General features: G+C 43.4%; 1 protein-coding gene across 1 annotated transcript in view; it reads left to right on the top strand.

The window, feature by feature from the left end:
- Positions 1-13,067, top strand: part of LOC307058428 (olfactory receptor 10AC1-like) — a gene marked incomplete at both ends in the record, with an annotated part of 28,379 nt that extends 15,312 nt beyond the window's left edge. The window contains one exon of the mRNA XM_079711870.1: positions 12,093-13,067. Within this exon, the coding sequence (XP_079567996.1) occupies positions 12,093-13,067 (975 nt within the window). The remainder of the gene's footprint in view (positions 1-12,092) is intronic.
- Between the last annotated feature and the right edge of the window lie 2,785 nt (positions 13,068-15,852).

Raw genomic sequence — 15,852 nt, 5'->3', positions numbered from 1 at the left:
CAACATGAGAGTGAATTTATAGATTTTTCTGAAGTTGAATCATCTGTGCATTCCTGGGAAAACTGTCCCTTGGTAAAAATATGTTGTTTTTTAAAAAAATGTTAAATTTCCTTGGATAATATTTTTAAATGTTTTCATCTGTAAAATTAGTGTATATGTTTTACATAATATACTAATGAGAATTATTTTAATCTAGGTTATGCAAATGTCATAAAATGAGTTGGGCAATTTTTCTTTCTTTTTTTCGTTTTCTAGAAAAACATATACGTGGATTATATACTTTATAGTATATTTATATTCTATTTTATTTATATTTATTATTATATTTATATTCATCTTGAAAGTTTGGTAAAGTCCATCAGTAAAAGTATTTTCCATCGGAGTAGTGAGAAGGGCAGAGGGGTCATATTTTTAGTAGCAGCTCTAGGTCATTAATGATCATAATTCTATACAAATTTTCTATTTCTTCTTGGGCCAATTAGGCTTTTATTTTCAGATATGTGTCAACTGCATCCATAAATACTATTTAATAATATTATTTTATTATTTTTAATCTGTACTATATCTATTTTAACTTCTACCTTTTCATTTTTTAATTCACTTGTATCTTTTCTCACTTTTCCATGGTGAAAATTCCAGAAATTTGTCTGTCTTCCTAGAATTGCCAGAGAATCAACTTAAGGTTTTGTTTATGATCTGTCTTGTTTCTTTTCTGTGCTCTTGATTTCTTTAAGTAGCATTATAATTTCATTTATTTTTGATACTTTAAGTTTATTGCTCTTTTCCTATCACCTATATTTCTATAAATTTACCAAAAAAATTATGCAAAACCTGCAAAGAAATTAACTTTTCCTCCTTAGGGCCATAGATATTCATCAAACTCAGTAACTTGACTGACCTCTTCTCTGCTGAAGTCAGAGAGAAGCAGTATCTTTTCTCCCTAGAAGCAGGGATTTGCAATCTGGTGACAAATGGCTGAGGAATGTAGAGATGAGGTAAGTATTTCCAGTCTTTGTTCAAACACAGATCCCACATAATTCCGAGTCTGAGAAAACTCATCCCAACCTTCCAAGAGGCGACAGAGGCACTAACACTCTGAGGAATCCCTGGGCCCAAGCAGACAATCCCTGTGTTGACACAACTCTTTAAATAAAGCCAGACTCCAGCCAAAGAAAATGTTATGTATAAAACTCTAACTCCTGTCACTGGTAAATTTTGCTTTAGGTCAGGGCTTATACATCCTGTAAATTATGTCCAAGATCCTCTTGGCACCATTCCCAAAATTCTGAACCATGATACACTGCTGTTTGTGAATGGTATCATCACCTCCGTGAGTCCTGACCACTAAGGAGGCCTGTCCAGACTGAGTTCCTTCCCAATTGCTTCTCACTTTACAGGGAAACTATGTGCATAAAAAGAATGAGAATGGGAGGGTACTCTACATGCTGAAACTCAGTGCCAGGGAAAGGCAGGATGGAGTTCTGTTTGGAAAATACGTTGATCAAGGCTCTTCAACACAATAATAATTATAAGTGACATTTATGGAGTACTTTAGGTTTTATAAAACATTTTCATAAGTACGATCTCATTTAAAATCTCCAAACAGCATTTTACATGTCAATCATACCTCAATAAACTGTTATTTTGTTGTTGTTGTTGCTTTGTCAATGAAGTGCTATTTTTAAAAAGAAAGTATAAGAGGAGAGGAAGTATAGAGAGCAAGTGCACACAACTCTCCTAAGGATTCTCTCCAAGTGCACAAAAATGGTAACTAGATGAAAAAATGGGACCAAGAAAGGTTTTCTATAAGATGGGAGAAATATCAGTTTAATTCCACATATATGAAAAATCTAAAGTAGTCTAACTCATAGAAGAAGGGAATACAATAGTGGTTGCCACGGACTGGGGGATGGGGAAAATGGGGAGCTGTTATTCAAAGGGTAAAAAGTTCAGTTATGCTTGGTGAGTAAATACTAGAGGTCTGTTGTACATCATGCCTATAGATAACAACATTGTATTCAAAATCTGTTAAGAGGTTAAGAGGGTAGATCTCATGTTAAATGTTCTTGCCACCAAGAAAAAAAAAAAAAAAGAGGGAGAGAGAGAGAGAAAGAGAGCAAGAGAGACCCAAAGAAACTTCTGGGAGGTGTTGTGTTATGTCTATTCCCTTAATTATGGTGATGGTATCATGGGTGTTTGCATACGTCCAAACACATCACATTGAACAAATTAAACGTGTACAGTTTTCTTTGTATTCCAATTATACCTCAATAAAACTGTTAAAAATAAAATAAAATGTCAAAACAAAATTTGCTAATTAGACACAGGATGTATTATCATTCTTATATTTAATCATGTGAACTAAGGCTCAGACAAAGTAAATTACATCCTAAAGTATACAGAGAAAAAAAAAAATGGGGAAAGAAATCTAGAATTTTAGAACCAGAAGTTTTTGTTTCCAACTCTTTCCTTCACCATGGGGTTTGGGTTCTGCCCTCACTTCCAGCCTCTGGTATAACTCCTTACACTTTATGAAGAAGGGGAAAAGGGAAGAGGAAGGTCCACTGCTCCCTGTAAGGTCGCCCTTCAACCCTCCACATTACCTTTAACAGAAGAATTATGTAGGGATTGAAATAATTGTTTGTTATCAATGGGGGGAGTCATCCTACTATATCATGGAATCATTCTCCATGTAAATATTCCATGATGGAGATGTGCAAATTTGGTGATAGGCAGACACAATTATATGGTTTACCTAGCTGAAAAATGGAGACTATAGACTCCCCACATGTTCTCCCTTTCTGGTTTCTTTTCATCTTCCTAAAGCCCTAATTTTGGGGAACCCGTGCGATCAGTTTTGGGACCCTTTCTTTTCTCTAACTATACTCATTCCTATAATGATCTCACCCAGTTTCATAACTTAAAGTATCACCTATAATTGATGACTTCAAATTTACACCTCTAACTTGAACTTCTCCTGTGAACTGCAGATTGTATGTCAATTAAACAGATCCACTTGGACATCCAACAGACATCTCAAACTTAATACGCCCCACATTGAACTCCTGACCACTCTTTCTTCCCAAACTTGCTCCATCTGAGGCCTTCCTCATCTCAGGTAATGATACCTCTATTCTTCCTGTTGCTCAGGTAAAAAATCATTCTGGCCTCTCTCTTTCTTTCACATCCCATATCCAACCCATCAGGAAATTCTGCTGGCTCTACATTTAACACGTATTTTTAAAAAATAAATAAGAAATCAAATGCATTCAAAACCCAATCATGTCTTCCCACTTGTATTGCTATTCTCATCTAAATCATATATTCCCTCACCTGGATTATTGCATTGCTGATTTCTGCTTCCACCCTGGCCCGCTAAAATCTATTCTCAACACAGCAACCAGACTGACCTTTTTTACATCATTTCAGTCTTTCAGCCAGTCTCTCACAATCCCCTGCAAGGCACCTCTTGCTGGCCGTCCACAACTTCCCTGACCTCATCTGCCCTATTGTGTGCTCACTTCACCCCGGCCACACTGGGCTCCTCACTGCACCTCAGGCACACCTGACCTGCTCTCCATTCAGGATCTCTGACTGACTAATTCTGCTTTGAATGTTCTTCCCCCAAATATCCACATGATTCACTTCTTTACCTCCTTCAAATTTTGCATCAAATGTCTCCTTCCCACTAAAGCCTTCCTCAAACATCCTATTTAAAATTGCATGTCACCCACTCACATTTCCTATCCTCCTTTATTTTTCTCCATTGGACTTACTTTCAAATACACCATATAATTTACCTAATTTGGCTACTGTCTATCTCTTCTCCCTGGAATGTAAGCTTCATGAAGACAGACATTTTTGTCTGTTTTGCTCCCTGATCTATATATACCCCAGTACTTAGATCAAAGCCTGGCACATAGTAGGTACTCAATAAGCATCACGTGTTGAATAATTAAATCAAAGTATGAGTGAACGAGTAAATGAACTGGAGCAAATGACCTCTACAGTCCTGTGATTCTGGTGCATATACACAGGTGGACAGGCAGGATAATAACCGAAAAATCAAGAGCAAGTCTTCAGCTCTCAAACTTAGAGGGACCTGCCAGAGTTGTCAAGTTCATACTCCAGGGTCAGGAGTATCCCGTGGTGGAAGCTTCCTAGTGCAGTTTCTGGGGTCCTTGGACACATGTGAGCGTTAAAGACAATTCATTCATGCATCTCAACATCCACCTAGCTTCCTGCTCTAGACATGGGACAAACTAACACATCTTAGACCTATCAGGTACCTGATCCTTCTCCACAGGTTCTAGAACTACCACATGCACAAATGAGAATTGCTGTGATGACAGAGGAGTATGGAACACTCTAGGGAAAGACTGTGGCACCAGTGGGACAGAGAGCACTCTGGGCAGGTGGTCAGTATGAAATAGGGAGTTGTTTCTCTCTGGACAGCTGCAAAGTCATTGTATGTGTGCCAAGCCCTCCTAGGTCTCCAACCTTGAGGAGGGATTTTATGACGACAGAATTAATCACAGGATGCTTTTTCTCTTGCCCTTCCTCTGGAAGGGACTAGTATAACCTTCTCCTCCCCATCCCCCCAACTCTCCAGGGATATAAAGCAGGCTAAGGTTATAGTACTGACCAGACACAGAGAATCAGAAACTGCTGTGGAAATCCCCTCCCGGCGCTCGCCCCTCTCCAGCGTCTCCATCCCTCATTCTTCTTTCGAGCCCTTCTCCTCTACACCTGCCCACTGCAGCTCTAGAGTCTGCTGTTTTTCATTTTGCCTGTGATCTCTCTCATCTCCAGTCACCATGATCTGAACCTCCTCTCCACCCATCTCCAAGTCACCCTTCTCTCTGAGCCCAGGTAAGAAGACTGTGGGGTAGGAGGGCAGAGGAAGAAAGGGAAACACCGAGAGCAGAGTATGAAAATAAGGAAATAAAAGTACTTCCCGAGTAGGTTTACCCAAAAGAGATAACTGCTTGTGAGAGAAAGACCACCCTCCTTAGATCAGATCTGGTGCCTCACAGCAATAAACCATGTTCAAGGTGCTGTAACCTGTGGAACCTTTCAATCTTGGGTGCACTGAGGTAGGGTTGGGTTTGAGAAACATGAGGCAGCTACAAATGCCAGGACTGTTAGGTTCTGCTTCTATTTTTATTGAATGACTTTGCCCCAATGCATCTTTTCTGCCTCAGCTTTCGCATCTAAAAATGGGACAGTTCTGTCTTCTCAAATGAACAGAAGTTTTCATGGCGAGAGGCATCCAATGATATCTTGTTTCTCTAGAATAATATGTAAGAATAGAATTGAAGAAAATATGAATTCTTCAACTCTCAGAGGCAGATAAGAAAGTATTCAAAAAGGTGTTACCTATGATTATCATCCTACCTCATGGGACACAAAAATTTGACCACTGATGATACCATGACAGGAAAAGCTCCATGTATGCCTCCCATCCTAGACAAAGAACTAAATCCCTATGCCCCAGACACCGGCCACAGGGCCTCCCCTTGAAGAAGACCCAGTCCCCCATCAGAGCCCACACTTGGGCAGGCTGAATCCTGTGCATTCTATCTTATTTCATCTAGTAATTTGTTCCTCTTTCTCAGCAACCACAGGAGTCTCTTCTAGAAACTCAGGGTTAAGCAGTAGGATGGTAGGGGGTGTGTCCTACTGGAAAAGGTCCTGAAGCCGAAATTATGCACATGACTCTTGCAGATGACAGGTTTTCTGAGGCGCCCATGGCTTTCTGAGACAATATTCCGAAGATATCAGAAGCTCTCTCTCCTGGAAGGTGGCTGGCCGAGGAAATAACATTTTTTCCTTAACCGTGTTTTTTTTTTCCCATTTTAATGAATCATGAAAATACCCTGACAGAACTGAGGTAGCCTTGATTTCCTCATCCATGCAGCTGCTTTGCCCCATTACTTAGTTCCAACTCTCAGTCTGTGGCCAGTAAGAAACAGAGGCTTCTGGGTTTTTGAGGGAATTCTCTATTTTGTAGCACAAGATGAAGTTAGAAATTAAAAGTATTCTCAAACCTACTAAAACCAACTTCATGGAAAACGACAGCTGATTTTTTAAATAAATTTTGAAAACAAATTGATTTTTTTTTTTTTTTTTGGTCTGTGTTGGGTCTTCGCTGCTGTGTGCCGGCTTTCTCTAGTTGCAGTGAGCGGGGGCTACTCTTGGGGTGTGCAGCCTTCTCATTGCGGTGGCTTCTCTTGTTGCGGAGCACAGACTCTAGATGCACGGGCTTCAGTAGTTGCAACACGAGGGCTCAGTAGTTGTGGCACACAGGCTCTAGAGCGCAGGCTCAGTAGTTGTGGTGCACGGGCCTAGCTGCCCCATGGCATGTGGGATCTTCCTGGACCAGGGATCGAACCCATGTCCCCTGCACCAGCAGGTGGACTCTTAACCTCTGCACCACCAGGGAAGTCCCAAATTAGCTTTTTTATAGAGCAAAAATGCAAATATTTATTCAAGTAGACAAAGTAACTGACCCTCAGGCCTAGAATACTTTAAAAAATATGTAACAGCACAATGATCATGCATTTATGTGTGATAAAGTTGACCTTCACAATTCCAGAATTGGGACAGTCTCTTTGCCGGACAATTTTGATGTTGAAGATTAAAGTGCTCATGTTTGAAGCATATCCTTCTTCCTCTGGCGGAAGCCTGGGTCAGAGATATTAGTTTAAATGGGTGCTGTTTTGTTCAAGCAGAGAGTTTCTTTAAAAGCATTAAGGGCAGAGAGCCAGCTCTAAAATCAGCAGGACTCCTAGATTTGTATGGTTCAAATGTCCTCTCCAGATGAAAATAAAACAGACCAGGGCACCTGAAATGACACTTTACTCAAAGTTCTAATCCCACAATTGATTTCTGGAGAAAAGAGAACTAACAGTGGCAACTATTCAGGGATCTCTTAACACAAGTGCACATATTGTCATGTAACTCTGAATCGTCAGGAAACTGAGGAGAAAATGTTGGCCAAAATGCAAAACCCAAGGTAACATATCGACCCAGAGCTAGAGAACTAAAAGATTCAGAATTGTAACCATCATTTTAAGAAGGGCTCCAGAGCAGATACAGAAATATCAAGGGCATCTCATCTTTATAACATGTAGGATCAACAAATACTTCAGAAAATGCTGTAAAAGGAGAAAAGCAAGAATGTTTGTGTAAGGAAAACATTCCCTATTAAATCTACTTAAATGCTTTTAGGGGATAAAGATGCCAACAAGAAACTAGCAAGGACTTCTTTTATTTAGACTTTCAAAAGCCTTGACAAGCTATCTTACCAAATTTAGTCATGGGGACTCAGTAGACTGCTTTATCATGTAAGAGAAACTGGTTCACAAGACAGAAACATCATGCCAGAAAAGAGGCTCATGTCCCAGGGGTTGAGGCTGAGATTATAAACGGTTGGAAGAGGGAGCACAGTGAAATCTTTACAACCAAAGATGATATTTAGCTCCTTGGAGTAAAGAAATTACCAAACTGATGAGAAAAAAAAAAAAACACTAAAAGATGTAATTTTGCGTGACAAAGCAAGAAAAAGGTAAATGAGTTTTTTAATTCAAGGGATTTTATTTCAGAACACACATCTAAATTTGAAATATATAATAATGCAAATATATGTTAATTGACTTTCAAGTTATCGGTCATAAACCAAGGAAAAGGCTCATGACATAGGAAAAGGAGTCATTATAGTAATTACAGTTGTCAGCTGCTCTGCAGGTGGAGCCCAAAGGCTGACATCATACTGTAGAAGTTGGGTTATAACATGATGTGATTAATAACCATCTCTTCATGTCTGCTTTGTGCCCAGCACTGTGCTGTGAGCTTCCTTTGTAGAGTGCCTATGAATTAGATACCGTTATCTCCATTTAGATGTAAAGAGACTGAGGATCAGGGAAATGGAGTACATCACCCACAGGTAATGTGGCTAGTAAGTGGTTGAGCCAGGATTTGAATTCATAGATGTCTTCTTCCACAGTCTGTACAGTCTTAGAAAGATGATAGGAAACCAAAGAGAAAAAAAAAGTTGAAAGATAGAAAGAGAGGTGGGGGGAGAAAGATGATGGTAATGATAATGATCATAGAGACAGACTTATTTATGTCTATCTCTACTTTTCTCCCCATGAGAAAAGTATTCTTCCCTAAATCCAGATTACTATGTATACCTTTGTTTCTTGGGTCCCAGAAAGACGGAAAAGGCACCTGAAGAGACACCATGAAGGGGTGAGGAGATTTTCATGGTGGAAAGGTGAATATTCAGAGGAAATACGATCTAAGCCTGTCAAGGTATGAAGGACAGAGCTGAGGATGCTTTTTGGTCTTGTTGTGCACCTGCTCTGTGTGGGGTTCTGTGCTAGTTTTTGCATGCTGTCTCACGGAATACTCACACGTCCCTCCTTTGTTACAACCCCCACTCAACAGTGAGGAGGCAAGGTTTCCGAAGTGTTTATTACCTTGTTCCCAACCCAAATCAAGCACCCATCAAATAACAAAGCAAAAATTTAGGCTGTGGGGAGCCTTTCTACTTCACTGAGGATTAAGGAAAAGAAAAAGGAAAAATCTTTTGAATGCTGGTGTGTGTTTTTCCTTAAAAAAAAGCACTGGATGAAAATAGATTTCAGAACAATTTGTATAAATTCATAGACCAGATGCTCATGAAGGTTATTAAGTCAAATTATGGAAATTCAGGCATATGTACAATTTTAAATTTAACCTCCTATGGGACAATGATCTGATTTTTCTGTGACCTCTCCTCTGGTGTTTTTGTAAACAATAATACTAGATCAGTGGACTCAGGTCTACTCTGGAAGACAATCCTGGCAGAAATAGAACCATCAAACAGGAGTTGTGAGTCCAGTTCTGCTGCCAACAGATAGTGGTGAGGTCCCAGGCTGGTTATATGTCCTCTATGGGGCATCCCTTGCTATATAGCATGAGGCTCTGGACCATTTGACCTTCAAGCTAGTTCAGCATTTTATGGAATCTTCAGGACCCAGAGGAGCCTGACCTGTCTGCCTTTCAAATCTCCCCACAACCTCTCCTTAGAAGTGTTTCAATTGGCTATTAAATGACTGGTTTAAAAAAATCATTATTACAGATAATTTTAATTATCCTACACAGTGAAAATCAAATCCCAGATCTATGGCCCCAGCCCAGCAAGGCTTCCAGCCGCATCCAGATGTCCCGGGCCACCAGCCAGCCATTAATCTGTGGGTGCTCCATGGAGCCTTACACAATTAGGAAAGCAGATCTATCAGAATAACAACAGGAATGAAGAATGTCAAGGCTAAGGAGAAATTATTTTTAGATTTGCTATCTTAGATGATCTGTATTACTGCTCACATCCACATGTCCTCAGAAGAAATGTCAGCAAAGGGAAATCTGAGAATAGAAATGCCTAGGAGACTACAGGTAATTTCTGGACAGGGGAAGGTAGGAGATGTGGGAAGAGGTTGTGTCTTATGTGAGAAGAATTTTTAGGAGAGTGATAAGTAAGGAAGACAGTATAGTGACTAAGACCATGGACCAGCAGGGACTAAACTGCTTGAGTGAAAACCTGGCTTTACCGCTAACTAGCTTCATGACATTTAATTCTTTTAGGCCTCAATTTCCTCACTGGTAAGATAGGTACAATAAGAGTTCACATACCTCACCAGATTGTTGCTAGGATTGAGTTAAATGTATTAAGTTCTTTTTTTTTTTTTTTTTTTTTGCGGTACGCGGGCCTCTCACTGTTGTGGCCTCTCCCGTTGCGGAGCACAGGGTCCGGACGCGCAGGCTCAGTGGCCATGGCTCACGGGCCCAGCCACTCCGCAGCATGTGGGATCTTCCCAGACCGGGGCACGAACCCATGTCCCCTGCATCAGCAGGTGGACTCTCAACCACTGCGCCACCAGGGAAGCCCGTGTATTAAGTTCTTATGAGCATTTGCCTGACACTCTCTTAGCTATTATTGTTGAAGAGTGAGAATATAGACCTTCTGGCCCTGGAGGAGGAAGGGGGTGTTTTCTTTTCCCTCTGTAGCTTCTCCTACTAGGCTGGAGTCTGGTTTTGAATAGACCAAATTGTTGAAGTTGTGAAAGTGTCTGTTTCCCTTCTCCCTCCCAGGGAAAAGACATTTCTAACATACATTCCTAGAGTTTGTGACGAGTCCTCCTAAAAACTCTAGACAAAGTAGAAACACTCCTCAGTCTCCTTTTGATTGAACTAAACTGTCTGGCTTGCATTCCATGGCCTTGTTTGTAAACGTGGTATACCTTGAGCTTAGAGTTACTGGAGCCACTGCCCGGCCTTTCACGTCATCTCCATTTCTGTGAAGTATGAGCATGAAGGCGAAAGAAGTGGACTGTTTGTGTTTCTCTACCCCCAACACCCTGCTTCTCTAAGGAGATGAAAAGGAAGAAGTTAAAGACCGAGGGGTAAGCAGAGGCAGAGGGAAGAGAGCTGGTTACTTCAGCAGCTTCGTCCTGTCTGAACCTCCAGGACAGTCAGCCTTCTCTCTCTCTTGGTCACACCCACAGCTACGACACCTGGCAGGGAAGAGGCACTCAATGCAGGTTTGTTAAATTTGTCCAGATGACTGAATATTGGGGGAAAAATGATGGGAAGTGATTCCACATCCCTCAGACCCACCCACAACCCCACCCTATTCCTCCTCCATTGCAATGCAAACATCTGTTTGAAGGCATTCCCCTCGGATGACAAAAAAAAGAGCACAGGTTGACACTGATAAATAGAAATCCCCAGAACTATCTCAGAAAGGAGCATTAATAGCAAAAACCAAGCTCTTTGCATTCTTTCTGGTTCTTGCATCCAATTTACCTGTCGCCCGTGGCCCAGCTTTATTGCTGTTGCACTCTGTAGTGTAACAACGGGCACAAACTCCACTTCCAACACTGATTATAGACAGTGACTCAGAGTCACTAAGAGGAAATAATGGTTGAACTTACAATTAAAATTAAAAAGAGATAGCATTAATAACTACTGGAAAAATCAAACGTCCTCCTCTAGCTGGCATGGCCTTGAATTTCTTACCACCTCATGTTCCCGGACTCCAGAGGTTTATAACAATTGCAGCCAACCTACATGCTATCAAACGTTCTCCAAATGTTGCCTGCATGAGTCACTGGATAATGCTTAGAAAGAGACTGTGTTCCGACAGCATATCTGGAATGTACGGCTCCCTCTGAAGGGCGAGTTAAAACAAATACACATCACTTTTTCTCATGCTGACAGAGTATTAATAAGACCGTTAGGACATATTGTTCCTGATGTGCCCGGTTAGGCCTCTCTGCTAACCACCCCCTGCTGCCTAAGTGTCTGCCTCAGTGCCAGGCACAGACTCGGGTCTCTATTTTAGGGCTAAATCAATATGGACTGACTGACTGATGCCAGTGACCTTTTTTAACAACCTCAGATGGGGTCATGGGAAGCTCTGGATTCAGCCTCAGGAATGCAGATTCTGTTCCTAACTTTCTGTGAGCAGTTAAGCCCTTCATCCTGCTCCTCCCCAGCTTTTTTTTTTTCCTCTTTAAAATTTTGAGGCTGAATGAGATGATGGCTAAGATCCTCATCTGCATGACGTGTTTGTGATTCTGAGACACTAGACAAGCAACTCAGAAGTGGCAGAGTAGAGCAGGAAGGAGGAAATAGAGCCTAAAGACACAGTTCCTGCCTCGGGGAGCTGAGGCTGAGGTGGACTAATACCGGTGGCTGTATAGGACCCACAACGTACGTGGAGTCTGAAGAGAGGGGATTCTTCATAGGCGGAGGTCAGGAGAGATGCACTGTAAAGGATGGGCCTAAATTCAAGGTTTCCTTGGAAGCAGCAGGTTGAGAAAGCACCTGTAAGAATTCTAGTCCAGAGGCAGGAAAAACTGGACCACTGTTTAGAACAAGTTATCCCTCATGGGGAGGGGGGATGGGAATGGACCCATCAAGCCACCTCCCTCTCTACAGCCCTACTCTGTCCTACCCTCTAAATTCCACCAGCCCTTTCTTCACCAGGAGCGCCCGAGGAGCGTAGCCCACAACCTCTCCCTTCCCGCATTTCTTTCCCACAGGTACCCCTGGGCAGCCAGTGCACGGACAGCGCCCGCAATGCCACCATGCCCTGCGGCTTTCTCCCGCAGGGCTTCGCGGAGTCTCCTCACCTGGGGCCCGTGCTCTTCCCGCTGCTGCTGGCCGTGCACCTGGCTACCCTGAGCGGGAACCTGCTCATCCTGGTGGCCATGGCCTCAGTGCCCAGCCGGCCGCCCATGCTACTCTTCCTGTGCCAGCTGTCAGCCATCGAGCTCTGCTACATGCTGGCGGTGGTGCCCCGCTCCCTGGCCCACCCGGCCTTGCCAGGCCGCGGCAGAGGCAGTCCCATCTCCTTCCTGGGCTGCGCTGTTCAGATGCAGATGTTCGTGGCTCTGGGCGGGGCCAAGTGCTTCCTGCTGGCCGCTATGGCCTATGACCGCTACGTGGCCATCTGCCACCCGCTGCGCTACGCGGCTGTGGTGACACCTGGGCTGTGCACGCGGCTGGCCCTGGCCTGCTGCTGCCTCGGGGGACTGGCGGTGTCCGTGGGGCTCACGGTGGCCGTCTTCAACCTGCCTTTCTGCGGCTCCCACCTGCTAGTGCATTTCTTCGGCGACATCACAGCGCTGCTGCACCTGGCCTGCACGCAGAGCTATGCGGAGGAGCTGCGTCTGCTGGGCGCCAGCCTGGTGCTGCTGCTGCGGCCCTCGGTGCTCATCCTGGCCTTCCATGGCGCCATCGCCGCCGCCCTGAGCCGCCTGTGCTCCCCACGCGGCAAGCGCAAGGCCGCCTCCACCTGCGCCTCGCACCTGGCCGTCACCTTCCTCCCCTATGGCTGCTCCACCTTCACGTACGTGCGGCCCGAGGCCAGCTACTCCCCACGGCAGGATCGCACGCTGGTGCTGGTCTACACCAACGTCACGCCGCTGCTCTACCCGCTCATCTACAGCCTGCGCAACCGCAAAATCACCGCCGCCATCCGCAGGGTGCTGAGTCCCAGGGCAGGGTCTGTGTGAGCCATGACAGCCGGCAGGGACCAGGCCGGAGGGGGCAGCCCTGCTCCCTAAAGTTCCCCCTGATCAGCAGGTGTCTGCATTGAGGACGCCACCGGGAGAGCTCAAGAACCGGATTCAGAAAAGAGAATCTGGAAAAGTGTCCCCCTAAGGAGAGTCTCCCAGCAGTTTTCCCATCCTCCACCAGTTGTGTGTGGAATAGAACCCTAGACCTGATTTGAGTGGATACATCAGTACCTATAGAGTTCTTCCCACGTGCTGGGCTTGGGCAAGGTAGCAGGCTTGTAGTGACAAAGAAGGCACAACTCATGCCCCAGGGAGCTCACAGGGAGAGAGGACAGATGTGAGGAGAAAACAGGAGATGGATGGAGGGGCTCATGCTAGACTTTTCCAGGGGAGAGAGGAGTCAGGGGAAACTTCTTGGGGGGCAAAGATGGCTCAGTGGAGAACTGTAGGATGGGTAGAGGTCAGCCAAGTGAAGACGAGAGTGAAGAATGCTCTAAATGGAACTGGTTAAACAGGGGCTGGGGCATTTCGGGAAGGTCTTTGTAAAGGGCTGAAGGATTTGAGTTCATGGAGTGATAGGATAGCTTGCCCCTCCTTGTGTGGTCACTCTGGCCACAGTGTGGCGAATGGACTGGAGGCATGGGGACCCATGGAAGCTGTTGCCATATTACAGGAGAGAGGTGATGGAGTCTGGACCAGAGTGTTGACACCGCTGATTAAGGGACATGGAAAGATTAAAGAGATATGCAGGAGGAGGAAACTAGAGAATCTTGATTGGATATGAGGGCGAGGAAGAAAGAGAAGCTGAGGACCATTTCTAACCTAGGTCACCAGGTGGATGGTGGCACAATCGCTGAAAAGGACACAGGAGCAGGTGCAAGTGAGGAGAGGAGGAGGATGGGGACTTCTGCTTAGAACGTGTGGAGTTGAGATGCTGCCAGGACAAGCTAGCGAGGATAGTGACTGAGGAAGCAAATACGCCAGTCTAGAGCTCAGGGGAGAGATTCAAGAGGAGGGACAGATTTGAGATTACAGACAGCTACCGAGACAAGGAAGTGATATCACCCACCAGAAAGTTAATAATTGCTCTCTATGTGATAAGATTATAGGTGATTTATATTTTATTGATTATATATTTTCCAAATTTCTCATAATCATTTTCAGTGGATATTACTCATATATAAAAAGTACTATTTAAGACAAATAATATTGGAGTGCCTCAGTGAATCAGAGAGACTTCTTCCCCTCTCTCCCCAGGACAAATACCTGAAGGATGTCTCCTGAAAGATCTGGAGTGAAGTGGAAGGGAATTCTACCATCTAGTACAAGAGTAGGAGTGCACTGAGGTGCTTTCATCTACCTTGGTAGCTTGGTGGAAATATTACCGTCAAAGATAAAGTGAAGAGACATTAAAAGGAAGAATTACTAAACATTTTTCCTTGTAAAACTGACTAGAGAAATTCCCTTGATGTGACTATTTCTATACAATGTTACTACATCAATATATCCTATAGTAAAGCGAACAAACTGGCACAAAACTTAGGCTACATGAGGAAAATTCTAAAATTTATTCCTTCATCCATATGTGCAACAAATAAATGTTTATTAAGTGATGGTTCCATACCAGCGACTAGAGAGTTAAGGGTTCAACTCTGATCAAATGCCACTATATACCTAACATGGCACTCCAAATTATTGGAGCGATGAAGGTGAGGCCCATGTGGAGTTTGAAATCTGCTAGGGGATTCAGGCAAATAAACAGGCACTGCATTACTAAGTGATGAGTACTATGGTGTGACAAGATCCTGTTAGAAGCATTGTGCCTGGTCTTGGGGTGGTGGGAGCATCAGGAGGTTATGGAAGAAGTAATGTGTAAGATCTAAGGGCACGTTGTGACAGCTAGAGCCAGACAAAGACAGCTGAGAAAGGAGAGTCCAGGCAAAGGGAAGAGCATGTGCAAATGCCCCAAGGTAAGAGGCCATGATACATTCCAAGGACTTGTCAAGAGGACTGATTCTTATTGATGGTGATGTTGGGAAGTGGGGTGCTGTGTGTTGATAGTATTAAGAGGTTATGCTAGAGGTACAAATGAGGGCCAGATCATGTAAGCCTTGTATGCCATGTTAAAGAGTTTGGATTTTACCCTAAAGAAGAATGAGAATAAAGAGGAGGGAAAGGAGAAAAAAGCAGGAGGAAGAGAAGGAGAAGGAGAAGAAGAAAAAAGAGAAGCCATTGAAGATATTTAAGCAGGGGAGTGATATGATCCAGCTTGAACATTCTGACTACTGTGTAGAGAAAGAATTGAAGAAGGACATGACAGAAAGTATATTTATTAGGAAGCTAGTGTAGAAACACAGATTAGAGATGATGTTGGCCCATTTTAGGTAAGTGGTAATGGAAATGGAGAGAAATGGACAGACTGGAGAAATATTTAGAAGGTAGATATAATAGAATTTAGTGCAGATTGAATGCTTAGGGATAAAAGGAAAAAAGGATTCATTGATGATATAGATTATCTGATCTGGAAAAGATGACACATTGAGCTCACTGAGATGGAGTACACAGGAAGAGTAACCAGTTTGAATACAGGACACGGCTGAGATGATCCAGGGAGAGTGAGCAGAGGAAGAACAGAGCAGTTCCAAGATAGGACTCTGAGGAAGACCAACAATGAAGGATGGATGACTGTCTAAGTACGACACAAAATGCATAATTTATTAACTATATTAATAAAGTAAAAACTTCATTCCTGGGACACTACCCTAAACAAAATGAAAAGACA

This window comes from Hyperoodon ampullatus, assembly GCF_949752795.1.
Source record: "Hyperoodon ampullatus genome assembly, chromosome: 9".
NCBI lineage: Eukaryota > Metazoa > Chordata > Mammalia > Artiodactyla > Ziphiidae > Hyperoodon > Hyperoodon ampullatus.
The sequence above is the reverse complement of the archived record's forward strand: the minus strand, read 5'-3'. Positions and strand labels throughout refer to the sequence as shown.